Source organism: Geotrypetes seraphini, chromosome 3 (genome assembly GCF_902459505.1).
Source record: "Geotrypetes seraphini chromosome 3, aGeoSer1.1, whole genome shotgun sequence".
In the NCBI taxonomy this organism is placed as follows: domain Eukaryota; kingdom Metazoa; phylum Chordata; class Amphibia; order Gymnophiona; family Dermophiidae; genus Geotrypetes; species Geotrypetes seraphini.
Genome location: NC_047086.1, coordinates 206,462,467 through 206,480,805, shown reverse-complemented (window position 1 = coordinate 206,480,805; position 18,339 = coordinate 206,462,467). Strand labels below are relative to the sequence as shown.

The 18,339-nt window shown below is 45.2% G+C and overlaps 1 protein-coding gene across 5 annotated transcripts in view; it reads right to left on the bottom strand.

Annotated features, from left to right (window-relative positions):
* SLC11A2 (solute carrier family 11 member 2) overlaps positions 1–18,339 on the bottom strand; it is a 194,705-nt gene that overhangs the window by 88,096 nt on the left and 88,270 nt on the right. For all 5 annotated transcript variants that reach the window (XM_033935870.1, XM_033935868.1, XM_033935871.1 and 2 more), the window contains 3 exons: positions 10,360–10,479; positions 1,070–1,176; positions 610–680 (listed from right to left, as the gene is read on the bottom strand). In XM_033935870.1, coding sequence (XP_033791761.1) covers positions 610–680; positions 1,070–1,176; positions 10,360–10,479 — 298 coding nt within the window. The remainder of the gene's footprint in view (positions 1–609; positions 681–1,069; positions 1,177–10,359; positions 10,480–18,339) is intronic.

The window sequence follows — 18,339 nt, the reverse complement described above, 5'->3', positions numbered from 1 at the left end:
ACCTTAGGTCCACAAAACAGATGCATTTAGACAACTCAATGTTGGTCCAAATTTATCCTTTCACCCCAATTCCACCAGATCCACCCAAAAACTGAAACTTTCCTTTCCCTCTCTAAAAGGCATCTCCCTTGTAGGAAAACTAAGTTCCTCCCTCCTTTTTAGAATCACTGAGCTCTGGAACAACCTTACCTCCCCACTTAGGAATCTGAGCTCCCTCCAACTCTTCCGTAAACATCTGAAAACCTGGTTATTCTCAAAAATGTAACTCTTCCTCCCTCTCTGTTTACTCTAGTCCTCTAAATTTCCTCTTCATCTTTCCCTCCACTGGAGTTCCTTTCCACCCTAATTCTTGTTAACCGTGATGAGCTCTGCGAATGTTGAGATGATGCGGTATACAAACCTAAGGTTTAGTTTAATTTAGTTTAGAACTAAATTTATCCATATTAGCAGTGACATTCATATCATCCATTTAAAGTTAAAACTGTTGGACAAATAGGACAACTAAATATATAGCATAATGATAGACAGATGAATCAACCCTTTTCTTGCAGAACTTTCATATTTGAATATATATGCCCAATAATTTAACTTATTCAACCTGCCACTTACCATACTTGTCTAGAAAGAGAAAGACAAAAGTGTCTACGATAGTTATCAGCACTCCACCCCATAAAGGAATTCTAAAAAAAAAATAACAGAGAGAAAAAAATGCATGTTCTATTATTCAGATATAGATCAGGGGCTACAAAGAAAAAGGCCTTCTAAATAAGGATCTAAGTTCTAAGGCTATGGGGAAAAAAGGTTTACTGCAAAATGCTTTAATGCAACATTTAAACTAGATTTAATAAGGTGTGTTAATTTAATTTTTTGCAGGCACTGTGTGTAAATGCAAACATTAGCATACAACCTGTCAAAAAAAGGGCAAGCCACAGTAAACCTGAGTTTAGCATTTGGGAAAGTCCCGTGTTAGAACACACTAGGCCCAGATTTCAATGCACCTATAAATCTTTGATTACATTAAAAAAGCAAAAACAGAAATAAAATCAATCAACCTCTTAAACCTACTTACATTCCAACAGACAGGAGATTAATAGCAATGGCTGAGCCTATGACCTCTTGCATGTCAGATCCAATGATGGCCAACTCTACCATCAACCACAAAATAATGCGAGGGACCTGTGGGAAAAATACATCAAAATATCCTTCATGTATTATTTTTCTTTAATGGTGGAAAAAATATGAGTACTTGAAATAATGCAGATCACATTAGCTTTTAATGGGGAAGAAGAGGGCACTCTTGAAATATAAAGTTTTCTGGCAAATTTAAGGCTTGAAAAAGATACTAGGTTGATAGCATTTAAAGCTCTGAATTATTGTGATAATCTGCAAATCACAAAGAACCAAATAAATTAGACTGAAATATCAATAGCACTACATGATACAGGCAAGAGAAAAAGATCTCACAAGTAAGTTATTTTCTTGGTAATTTTAGTAGTGTGTATATACTAAGATCAGGCTCCTATGACTGCTCCCTGATAAGTTCGGTAATGGTTGTAGTAGGGTAAAGGGTATGGTACTTGATATACTGCTTTTCCTGTGTGGTTATACAATCAAAGTGATCGAAACATTTAAGTACCTCACGGGACGTGTCGAAGTGGAAGATGATATTTTCTTTCTCAAGGGACCCTCGGCCACAAGAGGGCACCCACTCAAACTCAGGGGCGGAAAATTTCATGGCGATACCAGAAAGTATTTCTTCACAGTGGTTGATCATTGGAACAAGCTTCCAGTGCAGGTGATCGAGGCAGACAGCGTGCCAGACTTTAAGAATAAATGGGATACCCATGTGGGATCCCTATGAGGGTCAAGATAAGGAAATTGGGTCATTAGGGCATAGACAGGGGGTGGGTAAGCAGAGTGGGCAGACTTGATGGGCTGTAGCCCTTTTCTGCCGTCATCTTCTATGTTGCTATGTTACATATTGTAGACGGATACTTATTTTGTACCTGGGGTAATGAAAAGTTAAGTAACTTGCCCAGAGTCACAAGGAGCTGCAGAAGGCAGCAGCTCTAAATATAAGGTCACTCCTCCACAAGACAACCTGGTAGGCAGTGATGTACAAGTTACTTTGTAAAAATAATATGGAAAAATTAGGTTCTTCTTTCTAGTAGAAACACTCCATTCCTGAACGTGTGAGTAGTCAATTCCTTCTTGTGAGAATTCTTGTCAAGAGGTTCATTAGCATTCTTTTGCTCCACCTCCCATCCATCTGGGCTGTCCTCCAATTCTTCAGTTTGTACTAAAGTAGATGGTCAGCCCTGGGGAGGAAATAGAATAGGGAAGAGTATGGGGACCACTCCCTGAGAGACTTGTCTGTACTGCTCATATCATTAAATATATAACAGATAAACAAACAATCATTTGCAATACATAAGATGAAAAACAAACAAGTCACCAACTTGACTGCAACCTGCACCAAGAATGTGGAAGATTTTATAGATACCCTCTAGCTTCTTCAACACAACAGTAGCGTCCTCTATCCTTGTCAAGGCTGAACTAAGGAAAGAAATAAGATATCTGGATTCCCTGACAAGCAAATGAACATCTGACAGGTGGGCTTCAGGAATGAAGTGTCTGTCTAACAGAAAAATAGATTATCGAGGTAAGAACCTGATCTTTCCTTCTAGCATTCCAAGCGGGCAAATGGAACAATTGCCTTACCGCCCTCATCTCCAACTCCCCGCCCTACCACCTGTTCAGGAAGTCACTAAAAACCTACCTCTTCGACAAATTCCGCTAACGCTGCCTTCCCTCCTTCCCTGCACCCTCCTGACCTCGACATGCCTCCATTCCCTCCGACTACGCCTCCCTCCCAAGCCACTATGGCCTCTCTTTCTCAATCTCTGTTTTATCTAATTGCCCTGCCTTTTCATTGCCTCACATTTAACATCACTGTAAATGTATCACCGCTATAACATGTAACATCCCTGTATACGTACAGTCTCTTCTTTAGTATATACCTTTTATTACTGCTATTTATGTAACATCTCTGTAAATGTAACAACACTGTAATATGTATCATCGCTGTAAATGTACAGTCTCTTCTATTGTTAATCGCATTGAACTTCCATGGTATTGCGGTATACAAGAATAAAGTTATTATTATTATTATTATTAGCATGACAGACACTATTCTTGAACATGTAAAGAGTAGGACAGATGAGCCTGCTTCTGAATGTCGAGTCCTGTTTGGTTGCCACATCCACCCTGTAAAACTTCATGAATGTATGGAGAGAAGACTAAGTGAGAGCTCTACAAATTTCTTCTGGGGACACTGCCAAAGACTCATCTGCACATGAGAAAGCTACGCTTCTAGTAGAGCGCGCCTTTACAAATATAGGCAGACACTTTCAACTTCCGATATAGGCTAAAGAATTGACCATAAGGATCCATCTTAAAATGGTTGCTTTCAAGGCTGATCAGCCTTCATAGGTAGCCTACCAGTATGAAAAGATAATTTGACAATCGAATTCGTTCGTAACCTCTAGATACCGCAGAAAGAGTCTGCAGACATCCAAACAATTTCAACACCTGATCACTTTTTCTTGATCTCAAAAGGAGTGAAGGCAAGCAAACGAACTTCTTGGTTGATGTGGAAGCTAGTAAACACTGTCGGTAAGAAAGATGGGACCGTGCGTAAAACCACGCCTGTATCTGACATTCTGAGGAAGGGATCTCTGCATAACAAAGTCCATAGTTCTGACACTCATCAGGATGTGGTAATCGCCACAAAAAATCCACTGTCTTGATGGAAAGGTCCATCAGAGAAACCTGCTCCAGAGCTTCCTAGGCCACTCTAGCCAGCGCCCAGAGGACCAGATAAGACTCATAGCTGGAAAAGGCTGTCACACCGGCGGACAGAGGAGCAAAGCGCCCTTCAAAATCCTGGCCACATCTGGATGTGCAGCTATGGTGCTCTTAATAATCAAAGGCCCAAAAAACAAACTCCCCACAATCTGAACTTTCAGGGAGCCAACTACTAGGCCATTTTCCTGACCTTACTGCAAAAAGGCGACCATCACAGAGAACGGCACCAAGCTCGGGTCCTCACTCCTCTGAGCACACCAAGCTTGGAAGCACTTTCAGGTTTTCACATATGCTGCTATAGTTGTCTTCTTCCTACATCTTAGAAGGATAGAAACCACTCCATCCAAATAGCCTTTATGCACTAGTGCTGTGCGCTTAAGAGTCATGCCGTGAGTCCTGGATCCTGCAGAGCAATTGGACCCTGTGTGAGCAGCCGGAGATGACCAGGTCTGCATACCACGATAATCTCAGCCAGTCCGATGCTACTAGAATCACCAGGCCCTGGCGCATTATGATCCTGAGCAGAAGTCTGCCTATCATGGGCAACGAAGGGAAGGCGTAAAGAAGATCTGCCTTTGGCCAGGGTTGCACCAGGGCATTCAGGCCTTCACTTCCTGGCTCGTATCTTCAACTGAAGAACTGGGCCACCTTCTGTTGGCTGCCAATGCCATCAGATCTAACAATGTCCACTCCTGATTCACAATGCAGGTGAAGACCTCCTAAGGCAGTGGCCACTCCCCAGGATCTAGCATCTTCCAGCAGAGGAAATCCACAGCAGAGGAAATACAATGTCTACACCTGCCACCAAGAACATAAAGAGATGGGCCTCCGCCCATCAAACAACATCTGGGCTTCTAAACATAGAGCAGTACTCTTGGTGTCCCCCCCGGGGATTGATGTAGGCTACCGCCATTGCATTTTCTGATAACACTAGTATCATTTTGCTTGCAGTGCGCCCCTGAACGCCTGAAGCACAAGTCATATGGCTCAACGTTCCAAGCGGTTGACTGACCACTTCCTCTGGGAAAAGGACCAGCGTCTCTGAAATGGACACCCCTCACAATGTGCCCCCAGACACTTGTATAACTTTGTTGTGGTTGAGAATGGTAAAATTTGGAGGACATAGAAACATGGCAGCAGATAAAGGTCAAATGGCCCGTCCAGTCTGCCCATCTGCAGTAACCATTATCTCTTCCACTTTCTCAGAGATCCCATGTCATGTAGTCAGAATGTTTTTGATTTTTTGCGAGGCTTCCTCTATCTGGTCTCCAAATAAATCATCCCTTATAAAGGGCATATTAGGGAGACGGTCCTGGATGTTAGCATCTTCTAAGTCAGAGAGTCTCAGTCAGGCTTGTGTGTGTATAGTTACTGAAACCGCAGAGGTACAAGAATTGATTTCAAAAGCATTAAATGTAGAGTATACCATATACTTCCTTCCTGGTTTCCAGGAGATATCTGCCAGACGCTGAAAAGAGGAAAGATATTTTGATGGAATATACTGATCATAATGAGATATCTTTGTATGAGGGTGTGACAGAGTGCAGTCCAGACCTTCCTAGAGTCCTGCACACATGTTTTTAAAACAGCATAGGCCAGAGGTGCCCACACTTTTTGGGCTTGCGAGCTACTTTTAAAATGACCAAGTCAAGATGATCTACCAACAATAAAATTTAAAATAAAAAACAAAACACAAAGCACACTGAAAGGCAAAGAAAATGTTAAATTATCATTCATATTCTGGGATTTTTTCAAAGAGGTCAAGGCAGATGACTCTATGCAATGTCACCTCAGTAACAACCATACAAAAAGAGACAAATATACCCTCCTCCCTTTTTACTAAACCGCAATAGCAATTTTTTGTGCAGGGAGCTGCGCTGAATGCCCCGTGCTGCATTCGACACTCATAGGCTCCCTGCACTAAAAACCGCTATTGCGGTTTAGTAAAAGGGAGCCATAGTGTAAAATATAGACAGCAGATATAAATTCTCAAAACGGACACATTTTGATCACTAAATTGAAAATAAAATCATTTTTCCTACCTTTATTGTCTGGTGATTTCATAAGTCTCTGGTTGAACTTTCTTCTTCTGACTGTGCATCCAATATTTCTTCCCTTCTTTCAGCCTCCTGTATGTTTCCTCTCCTCCAGACCTCATTCTCTCCCCCAACTTTTTCTTTCTTTCTCCCTGCCCCCTTCTTTCTTTCTGTCTCCTTTTCTCTCTCTCTCTCCATGCCCCCTTTCTTTTTGTCTCCCTGTTCCCTTCTTTCTTTGTTTCCCTTACCCTCCCCCCTTCTTTCTGTCTCCCTGCCTGCTCCCTTTCTTTCTCCCTGCTCTTCCCCAAGCTACTAGGTTTGCCGTCGCTGCCATCGGGGAACAGGCCCCCAAGCCACTAGGTTTGCTGCCACCACCATAGGGGAACAGGCCCCCAAGCCACCGCTGCCCCCAAGCTCTCCCTGCAGAAGCGTCGCACTGACCAGTATTCCGCTCCCCGGCGTCAATAGGGTAAGGTTTTTGTGATGATCTATATTTTTATGCTCTATTGAATTATCGCTGGGAAGGTGGGTGAAATTGTTTTTTATAAATATATGTAAGTTAATGTGCTTTTAATAGTATTATCGTGCTACATTTATTGTATTGCATTTTTTAAGTTTTGAAAATTAATAAAGATTTATAAAAAAAAAAAAAAAAGGTTTGGATAATTTCCTAAAAGAGAAGTCCATATTAAAAAATGACACGGGGAAAAATATTTGTCCCGGTCACTCAGCCCCGCCAGCTCAGACCTTGTCCCCGTAAGCTTGGTTCCTGTCCCCACAAGCTTAGTCCCCGTCTCCACAAACCTTCTGATCCCATCCGCACAAGCCTCGAATAGTTATGATTTTATACTGAACTTATTTTATTAAAGTATTCTGTACAATTGTCATTTAATAAATAACAAATAATACAGAGCAAAGGTCAACAAAACCCCCGTCTCCCCTTGCCTCCCCCTCACAAATATCCCCTCCACTATCAAGAAAACTAGTCAAATTACTACACAATGCTACTTTAAAAAAAAATCAAGCTAACAGAATACTTCAGTCACACATGGCAGGAATAGTGTTAGGGGAGGGCAATTAGGGCAACTGCCCCCTGGTCAGAGAGCCCTAAGTCAGCTGGAAGCTAAAGAATCACAGCTCTTGCAGGATACTTATTTCAAATCTGATATATTCTAATCACAAAATAGAAAATAATTTTTTTTTTCTACCTTTTATTGTCTTGTCATTTTATTGTTTAAATCATGTTGGTCTCAGGTGCTGGTATCTGTTTTCTTTTGTCTTCTCTTAACTCACTTGCCAGGGTCTCCTGACCATTTGACATTTCTTCTTTTTCCATGCTCACCATCCATCTTCTATCTCTGTGTATGCATTGTTCCCCATGTTCATTATCTCTCTTCTCTGTCTCCTATACGTCCATTTCTAGTATTTCCCCTGTGCCCATCTCCCTGTCTTCATCATCTCTCCATTCTATGATCCCCCTGCCCCTGTGTACAGTATCACTCCTCTATATCCTCCCATCCAGCATCTTCCTTTTGCATTCTTATTCTGCTCCATGTCTAGCCATCTTCTCTCTGTGTCCGTATACCCTCCCATGTCCAGTTTTGCCGGAAGTTACATTAGAAGGAGAGACTTGGTGGCAAGAAGGTTCCCAGAACAGCGCTGCATGCAAGAAGCTTCCAACTGGCTGGTAGGCCCGCCCCGGGAGGCATGAAGGGGCTGACCTAGAAGTGTCATGGGTTTGTTGCATTTTGGTTTTTATTTTTTTTTTGCTGCCAGCTTTTGGGGAGCCAGGGAGGGAGAGTGCGAGGGCTGTTGGACCCATGATAGAGAGGGGGGCTGCTGGATTTGTAAGGGGGGCTGATGATGTAACCGCGATCATGAGAGAAGGTTGCTGACTAGGAGGAGTGGGAAGAGAGGCAACTCGCGTTGGATCCTTTACTGCGATAACAAGGTCATTCACTGCTCTACGGGGTGGTGAATGACCTTGTTCCCATATCCAAGGCAACCAATCGATTTCTTCCCTCTTTCCTGCAGGTTAGCCACAGTAAACAGTCACAGTGTCATTCTCTAGTCCATAGGCCATTATTGAGATGGCTTGGGAAATCCACTGCTTATTCCTAGGATAAGTGGCATAGAATCTTTTTTGCTACTTGGGATCTAGCTAGGTGCTTGGGACCTGGGTTGGCCACTGTTGGAAAAAGGATACTCGGCTTGATGGACCTTTGGTCTGTCCCAGTATGGCAATTCTTATGTTAAATCCAGGACAAGGCTGTATGTAATAAAGTGAGTCCAGTCTACTTGGAGCTATTGTCACGTGAAGAGGAGATTCCCAGTTCTTCAGTAATGCCTCCTTCATGAGGTTGTGAAGAGGAACCTTTATGCAGTCTGGAGGCAATTTTTTAGTCAAGTGCCTCTCTAAACTCTGCCTGAGTACCTGAATCAGACTCCCATTTTTACTGGGAATTCCTGCGTCATCTGTCTAATGAATTTAATGAAAGACAGACCCTCTGGGGGTGACTTACTACAAGGCAAGGAAGGGAATGAAGAAGAAGAATAAGACTTAACTGCTGACAACTCTGGACAATCTCTAGTAGAGCACCAAGTTAGATCAGAGTCAGAGTCCTCGATACCAGGTTCTGTTAGCCGAGAACTATTGTTAAGAGGAGCATCGAGGGCGATGTCCAGGTGAAGGTCTACTATAGTGCCTCAATAAACATTCTCAGTGTTCCTACTGATGATATGAACTGCGCTTTCTTGACAAAGATGCATGCCTTGATGTAGACGCTCGACATCTGGGCATCACTGATGTGCGTCCTTTATATGTATCTATGACAGAAGACGTGTGCCAGTCATTTATATTGATCATAGATGCTGTTGCTTGAGGCTGTATGCTCCGAGACTGATGCCTTGAGTATCCAGGCAATACTTGGACTGAGCCGATACTGGCATTGTTTGAGCAGGATTTGGTATCGTTTGAAACTGCAGCAGCAAAGCTAGCTCTTTCTGCAACAGCAAGCTCTTTCTGCAACAGCAAGCTGTTCCTGCAGATATGGCGCCGTAACTGGTATGTGCACTGGTATTATAGGCACATTAGTTAAGCATTGAAGCACTGGTGACCCTGGTATTAAGGTATGCTTTAAAGGGGATGCCAACTATACAGATGGTGATCTGTCATTGGTGCATCAGTTCTTGGAGCGCATCGATGGTGAAGATGCTCGAGATGATGCTGAATCGTTCCTAGAGAGGGAAGTGTATTTATGCTTCTAAGCCTTTTTACAGGTTCCCCCAATACAGACAGTTTCAATGACATACACGATGTTGATGCTGTTGGTATTGGAGTGATCAGATGCTGAGGAGTGGCATCGGAGACTGCTGCCATTTCTGACATAGAAACAGATGACCTACAAAGTTTTTCAAACTGTAATTTTCTGGTTTTTGGCAACCTTTTCTGTAATTTTGTACAGAGAAGGCAAAAAACAAAAAATTAATCACAGTGATCAGGACCTAGGTACTTAATACAACAGTTAAGCAGGTAGCCCTGTGACACTGATACCACCACTTAAATCCACTAGAAGCCTTGGACATCAGAGAAAAAACTGACAATGCGAGATCAAAAGACTGAGGTTGAGGGAGGTTGAGCAGATTGTAAGCCAAAAACGGCTTGATGATCGTGACTGAAGGCAGGCTTAAGAGAGCTCAAAATTTTTTTAAAAAAACAAACAACCAAAAAATGAAAAACGATGAAACTTGGTTAATGGGAAGACACAAAAGTACTAATACAGAACATACGCCTAAAAAGTAAATAGAAAAATTACATCTAAAATAGACGTAAATAAATGCACTGAGAGAAACAAAGAAACGACTTCTCAGCTCTGTGGAAAACTAAGAACTGATGGTCCTGCAATCGGACGACAGGCAGAAAGGCACTCATGCATGCATAGTGCGGCAGTCTTCAAGTGTTTAAAGCGACACTGCATTTGTGTATTGTCCGTACCAGGATCCATGGATGATGTAATGTAATGTAATTTATTTCTTATATACCGCTACATCCGTTAGGTTCTAAGCGGTTTGAAGAAAGTATACATTAAGATTATAAATGAGAAGTATGATGTCACCCATAAGTAAGAATATGCTGCCTGCTTATCCTGAGATAATGAGATAAGCATTACATTTAAAAAAAAAGAAAGGAAGAGAAAATGTATCTGTGATTTAACAAATTGCTATGGGGAAATTTCATGTGGAGCCAGCAGAGCAGCCTTGCTTAGATTTCATCACACCACTTACTCTTTCTAGTCAAGCTCATTCTTTCCTCATTTTACACCAAAGATGCCGCTGTCAGTCTGCTCCGAATCAATACTTTGCCTCCTTCCACAGAGGTGCTATACTCAGTTTTGGTATTTTGAAAGCACTATAGGACATTTGCACTTAACATAGGTTCATGCTGGGTGGATCCTACCTTAGGATACTGCCGGTTGCATACTTCGGCTAAGTGCAGTCCTGTCACCACTCCCAACCTGGCTGCCAGTCGTTGCAAGAGGAGGCCAATAACAGTAGCAGCCAACAGAACCCACAGCAGCTAAAAAGAGAAATATCATGCACTTACAAAACGAAAACAGCAGGTTAAGAAAAATGTCAGAAGCATGTAGCACCTTATAGGCTTAGCAATTTTGAGGCATGAGTTTGAGCACCACAGATGCTTGACACTGGGTAGGTGGCAGAGATGCACAGTACAGAGAAGGCATTGAAATGTGTAGGGCATAGTGTTAAAAGGGAACATTAACTGCAACAACATTCAGGCCTAGATTCTCAAAAAACCACGTGAAAATAACAAAGGGCTCCTATCGTTCTGGTAGCGATTTTAAAAAAGCGAGTCGTTCTCCAAAAAACGCTCATGCAAATGAGGTTGGTGGAGAGTAGCGAAAACTCGCTAAATTTGCATGCCTCATCACTGGTGATAGCAATGGGCACATGTGCAGAATAAATGTAAAAAACAAACACACAAACAGCAGGAGCGATGTTCAATCTCTCCCGCTGCCAAGCAACACAACCCCCCAGCAGTGGGAGAGGTGCCCACTCTCTCCCGCTGGCAAGCATCACCCAACAGCAGGAGAGAAACCCATTCTATCCCGCTGCCACACAACATCCCCCCTCTTGCCTCCGACATACAGCACCCTCTCCCCCTTACCTTGATTTCACCCCAGGATACTGAGGGAGCTCAGACAGGATCTGGCGGGTCCTATTAAAGACTTGCTCAACAAATCTCTGGCGACGAGAGTGGTTTCTGGGGATTGGAGGAGAGCGGATGTGGTCCCTATTCGCAAAAATGGTCACATAGATGAAGCAGGAAACTACAGGCCAGTAAGCCTCATTTTGGTTGTTGGAAAAATAATGGAAGTGTTGCTGAATGAAAGGATAGTGTATTTCTTTGAATCTAATGGGTTACAGGATCCGAGGCAACATGGCTTTACAAAAGGTAAATCGTGCCAAACAAACCTGATTGAATTTTTTGATTGGGTGAACAGAGAGCTGAATCGAGGACATATGCTAGATGTAATTTACTTAGATTTCAGCAAAGCCTTTGATATGGTTCCTCATAGGAGGCTCTTGAACAAACTGGAAGGGCTGAAGTTAGGGCCCAAAGTGGTGAACTGGATTAAAAAATGGCTGTCAGACAGACGCCAGAGGGTGGTGGCTAATGGAAGTCGCTCGGGGGAAGGAAAGGTGGATAGTGGAGTCCCTCAGGGTTCGGTGCTGTGGCCAATGCTGGTCAATATGTTTGTGAGTGACATTGCTGAAAGATTAGAAGGAAAAGTTTGCCTTTTTGCGGATGATACCAAGATTTTTAACAGAGTAGACACCAAAGAGGGAGTGGAAAATATGAAAAAGGATCTGCAAAAGTTAGAGAAATGATCTAACGTCTGGCAACTAAAATTCAATGCAAAGAAATACAGAGTAATGCTATTTGGAGTTTATTAATCGGAAGGAACCATATATGCTGGGAGGTGAGAAGCTGATATCCACGGACGGGGAAAGGGACTTGGGGTGATGGTGTCCGAAGATCTAAAGGCGAAAAAACAGTGCGACAAGGCGGTGGCTGCTGCCAGAAGGATGCTGGGCTGTATAAAGAGAGGCGTAGCCAGTAGAAGGAAGAAGGTGTTGATGCCCCTGTACAGGTCATTGGTAAGGCCCCACTTGGAGTATTGTGTTCAGTTTTGGAGACCGTATCTGGCAAAGGACATAAGAAGACTTGAGGCAGTCCAGAGGGCGACGAAAATGATAGGAAGCGCCATAAGACATATGAGGAGAGACTGGAAGCCCTGAATATGTATACCCTAGAGGAAAGGAGGGACAGGGGAGATATGATTCAGACGTTCAAATACTTGAAGGGTATTAACAAAGAACAAAATCTTTTCCAGAGAAAGGAAAATGATAAAACCAGAGGACATAATTTGAGGTTCAGGAGTGGTAGATTTAAGAGCAATGTTAGGAAATTCTACTTTATGGAGAGGGTGGTGGATGCCTGGAATGCGCTCCCGAGAGAGGTGGTGGAAAGGAAAACGGTGACGGAGTTCGAAGAAGTGTGGGATGAATACAGAGGATCTAGAATCAGAAAATAATAGTAAATATTGAACTAAGGTCAGTACTGGGCAGACTTGCACGGTATGTGTCTGTATATGGCCTTTTGTTTGAGGATGAGCTGGGGAGGGCTTCAATGGCTGGGAGGGTGTAGATGGGCTGGAATGAGTTTTGATAGAAATTTCGGCAGTTGGAACCCAAGCACAATACCGGGTAGAGCTTTGGATTCTTGCCCAGAAATAGCTAAGAAGAAAAAAATTTAAATTGAATCAGGTTGGGCAGACTGGATAGATCATTCGGGTCTTTCTGCTGCCATCTTTGTTACTACGATTTAGATGGCTGACCGGAGGGATGCCTACTCCCTCCAGCCAAGGTCAAAATGGGCCTTCCCCTCCCCAGTGCATCCCAGTGATCTGAAGCTCTGATTGGTTCCTATGGGAAGGGCCTTTAATAACCTGGGCCAATCGGAGGACATGGCAGTCTCAAAGGAGGTCGCAGCCTCCCCCACCCCACATAGGAAGTGTACATCTTGGGGAGACACCAGAGAACCCCCAAGAGAAGAGGGACCCAAACATGACAGTCCCGCAATGAGGACACGGATGAAGAAACCGCCAAACCCTTCCTGAGGCCAGCCTACAGGAAGACCAGAACACGCGCCATTGACGGGGCCAAAGGATCCATGTGAACCCCTGCACACCAAGCCGGAAAGCACCTCTAGGCCTTCGGAGGCCAACCCCATCGAATTCCTCTCGCCGTGAAGAAGCATAGCGATGACAGCAGAATAAAAGCCCCTAGCCCTCAAGGCCGCGTGCAGAGCACCAATCCGCAAGACCAAAATAGTCCGAAACTTGAAGGGCTATTGGGCTCTGCACGAGCAATCTCTGATGGCAAGGAAGCAGACCCCTCACGGAGCTCAACCGCATCAGATCTGCGTACCAAGGACAGCTGGGCCAGTCCGGGGCCACTAGGAATGCCAGACCTATGTTGAGATGTCACCTGGTGCAGAACACGCCCTATCATAGGCGACAGGGAAAAGCCATACAGAAGTTCCTCTTCTGGCCACGGTTGAACCAGTGTCGAGCCCTGCTCTGCCAACCTCTCGTCGGCAGTTGAAGAACCTGTCCACCTTCTGGTTCCCTGAGGATGCTATCAGATCGAAGGTGGGGCGACCCCACCAACGAATTATGGCTTCAAACGCTAGCCCGGACAGGGACCATTCTCCCGGGTCCAGAATCTGACGACTGAGGAAGTTTACCAGCACATTGTCCACTCCTGCCACATGAGCCAAGGACAAGACCATCAGATGCTTCTCCACCTAGGCAACGAGCATCCGAGCCTCCAGGCTCAGCAGGGAACTCCTCATGCCTCCCTTACAGTTGACATAGGCAACCACCGTCGCAATGTCCGAGAACACGCAGAGATTCCCTTGAAATTGTAGCAGAGTCAAATGGATCGCTTGCATCTCCAGTCGATTGATCAACCATCTGTTCTCCAATGCAGTCCACTGACACTGGACCGGCACAGACTGGCAAACTGCTCCTCAGCCAGAGAGACTCACGTCTGTTGCCAAGACTCATAAACGGAGCCCTCTGTAAATAGTAACCAGGTTCAACCACCACACCATACAGCTGCGTGCCATCGCCAACCATAGCAACTTCATCCCCAATGCATCCCGCTGAGGATTCCACCGAGACAAAAGGGACAACTGAAGAGGACAGATGTGAGCTCTTGCCTACGGATCACAACTATGGTTGCCACCATGAGACCCAATACCTGCAGATACTGCTAGGCTGTTGGTGCTGGAGCCTTTAACATGTTCCGAACTGCACTCCAAAGCTTGAGCTTCCTGGATTCCGTCAGAAACACTTGGTTCCTGCCCGTATGAAACCAGACTCCCACGTACTCCATGTCCTACGTCGGCTTGAGGCGACTCTTCTTGAGATGGATCACCCAGCTGAGTCTTTCCAGCAGTCACCGCTTAGCGAACCGCCAAGCGGACTAACTCCAAAGAGGGAGCTCTGATCAGCCAGTCGTCGAGATACTGATGGACCAGCACACCCAGCGAGCACAGATGGGCAGCCACCACCACCATGACTTTGGTGAATGATCTGGGTGCAGACACCAACCCGAAGGGCACCACCATGAACTGGAAGTGCCTCCAGAGAACATGAAACCTCAGGAACATCTGATGATCCAGAAAAAAAAAACCAGGTAATGGAGGTTTGCTTTCGATAGGTCCAAGGAAGCCAAAAACTCCCCGGGCGCCACTTCTGCCACCACTGAATGTACCATTTCCAGCCGTAAACGCGGAACACATGAAGGCATTCACTACCTTCAGGTCCAGAATAGGTCTGCAATCTTCAGAGTCCTTCATTGGCATGATGAAGTAAACCAAGTATCTCCCAAAGTCCGTCTCCCTTTCAGACAGGCTCTATAGCTGCCAGATCTAGCAATCTGCATACTGTGGCTCACACCTTGCTGGCCCTGTCCGGAGTTCCCACAGGAGGGGACAGGAAGAATTCCAGCGGAGGCCAGAAAAACAATAGTCAAAGGCCTTCCCTGAGCACATCAAGGACTCACTGGTCTGAGATTACCATTTGCCATTCCAGAAGGAAGGCTGAAAGCCACCCCCTGAACAGTGGGGCCCCGCCAGAGACCTGGCATCATAATTTTCTCTAGGGAGGAGCAGAAGGCCGGGAGTAGGAAGACTGTTGGCACGCTGCACCTTCAAAAGCGAGGACTGGAAGGTGTTCTGAAACGCTGTCCTGACGCCAGGGGTCCGGCGAACTGAGAAGAGCGCCAGAAGGGACAAAAATCCGGCCGTCCCATACCCCTTGTCGGAAGAGGTCTAGAGCCAGGGAGCACCCCAGGCTTACGGTCCTGAACAATGGCCATAAGGTCCATCCAAACCCCGGCCAAACCGGAGCGAACCTTTAAAAGGGAACCTGCTCAGCATAGCCTTTAGCTGAAGGAGCACCCGACCACTGATGAATCCAAATCATTCACCAAGCGGACGCTGAAGAAGCTCCCAGCTTAGTACAAAATGCCATAGAGTGCGTCTGTCAAAAAAAAAAAAAAAAAAAATTCAGACATGCCCAGGCCACAAGGAAGTGGCCGCCACAGGTCGCACTCCCGCCGTAGTGGAAACAAAAGACACTTGAGAACAAAATTCACTCTTCTGTCCTAAACATCTTGCAAGACAACCCCTCCAGGTACGCTTGGCGACGAGCCACAGTTAAATCCACCATCAGCGGGACCAGGCACTAGGTGAAGTCTGAGGCCATGGGATACAACTTTACCATGGTCCAAGGACAAGGGAACCCTCTGGGGACTCCCAGACTTCTAACAGCACTTCTGCCAAAACCGCATTGTCCGGCAAGGAGGCAGATAGCGGAGGCTCAAAAGTGTACATTCTGCCTGAACAGCGTGTTCTGAAATCAGGTTCCATGTTCACAGTGACCCAGAAATAAGGTTGGGCAGGCGGCTAAACTTGAAGAGCCGGCACACCGCTTGGCAATCCGCTTGTTCTGGGTATCACCCAGAACCGCTAAGTTATTCACATCTGCTGATTCCACCGAAGAAACAGGTGACAGCAAAGGCACAAACACCGAAGCAGAAGCAAGGGTGGGGACAAGCCGCCTGCTTTCTGGTACCCCAGCAAAGAAACAAATCGACATGCTGGCATCCAAAGGTGAAACAGACTGTTGTACTGGAGTCTGAGTGGGAGAAACAGGCAAAGCCCCTTTTTCTTTCTTTTTTTTAATACAGTCACTGGCAGCTAGAACCACTCTGTGTGTCTCAGATCTCACAAGATTAGCAGACTAAGAAGACTTTTCCCCGGAACTGTGCTTGAGTTTCGCAAAAGCAACATCCACTCCCAGTTTAGGTGCCCCGGACACAGCAATCACAAAGGCAGTGCAATTAAAGGGTGTTAGGGCCTCTCAGGAGGAGGGGAGCGCGGGATACGCACACGTCTCACCCCCCCCCCCCATGGCCCACAGAACACAGGATACACAGCCACAAATCCAGCCGCCATCCTCCGCATCAAAGGCATGAATCCTTGCCATCCTTTCCTGAGGAGGCCACATGTGAAGTTTGGAACAAAAACGAAGCTTCTAAGTCCCAAAAATATATTTTTTAAAAGTTTAATGAAAATCTAAGATGGCCACCACGGGTGCCAATTTTGACTGAAAACGGCCTGTTAAAACACAGGGAACCGCAAAAAATGGCAATTTTCCTATTTTACAGGTGGGGGGGGGACCAGGGCATGCAGGGAAACCACCCAAACCCCTGATTTCAGCACCCCCCCCCAAAATCGCCAAACCCAAAGGTACACAAACAGCTCCGATACATGTGCTGCAATGCATTTCAATGGAAGCCAGCAATACACAGTGCAAGCATAGTACCTCAGGAGCTGATTAAACTGGATTTTTTCAGGTCTTCTGACTGCCTCACCTTCCCTGTCACCACAGATCACGACCACCAAGACCTCTCAAGGGAATTAAAGAAGACACGCGGTCCGGTTCTGATCCCAGTGTACCTCCATGGAACCGCAGCAGCCTACGCTCTATCCCTTTGTGGAGGAACCAGGGGAGAGATGGCTCCCGATCCTGGAGACCCGATCCAATCTGCAGTCTGTCTAGAGGGCTTACTGCAGTTTAAGCTTACAGAGCACCCTCCAGAAGCAGACAATCTTTAAGGAAAAGTCTACGATCTCCCACCGAAGGAACACTCTCAGAGTGAATCCGCAGCACTTGGGCAATACCCGCGGCACTGAAGAAAACAAAAGATTAGGAATTGAGAAATAAAATCACAAGCAGAAGAAACTAGAAGTTCTCAGCAAGGCTGCAGAAACAAACTGAGCTTCAAGGGGAGTGTCCGCTCAGGTGACCTCACAAAGGGAGTTGGTTTTATTTCTAAGTTCTGCAGCCAAAGCTGGAATAGATGCACAACCCACCACCAGTGAAGCTTCCAGAGCAGCGGTCTCAAACACGCTGCCCATGGGCTGCATGCGGCCCTCCAGGTACTTTTTGTGGCCCATGTTCTGTATGCGATCTCGCCTTCTGCCACAGATCACCCGTGCCAGCGTCAGCTGAATTTCTGCCTTCTGCCGGCTATACGCTGCCGTGACTCCTCTTCTTCTCACTACCAGACTAGCAGCGGCAGCTCAGTGTGATTTTGACTTAGACACACAGCTGCCGCTAGCTTTAGTTTAGCTTTAGCCACGTTTTCATGAGGCTTTGCTAAGCCTTTGCTAGGCCGGCCCACTTCGATGATGCAAGGTGGACCGGTCTAGCAAAAGCCCCGAGGCTGCCTGATGAAACCACGGCTAAAGCTAGACTAAAGCTAGCAGCAGAAGTGTGACTAAGTCAAAAGTACACAGTGAGCTGCCGCTATGCTTCAGAAAGGAGAGGTATTGCTGGACACGGGGAGGAGGGTTTGAGTTTGAGACCACTATTCCAGAGGTTATTGTACAAGAATATAGCATTTCTAGGAGATCTTAAAGGAAGGAAAGGAAAATTTTCTACTTTTTGATCAGAGTTTGAACAGTACAGATCCTTAGATATAGGTGGATTTCTACAGTATGTTCCAGAAATTCCAAAAAGATAATGATCAAATATTTTATATTATATTTATTGTTTGTTTAATCACAAATTGATGAGTGTGAGTGTTGGGGAGACGGAATGAACTGTTCCAGTCTATCTGCCATCAATGACTATGTTACTCTGAAGATGTTTAGCATCTTTTTAGAGATAGCAGAAGAGAGGGAAGGTTTTTGGGACCATATTTGGGTGCTCTGGTTATATTTTTATTTTTTATTTAAAACATTTATATCCTGCATATCCAAAAACTAGTGCGG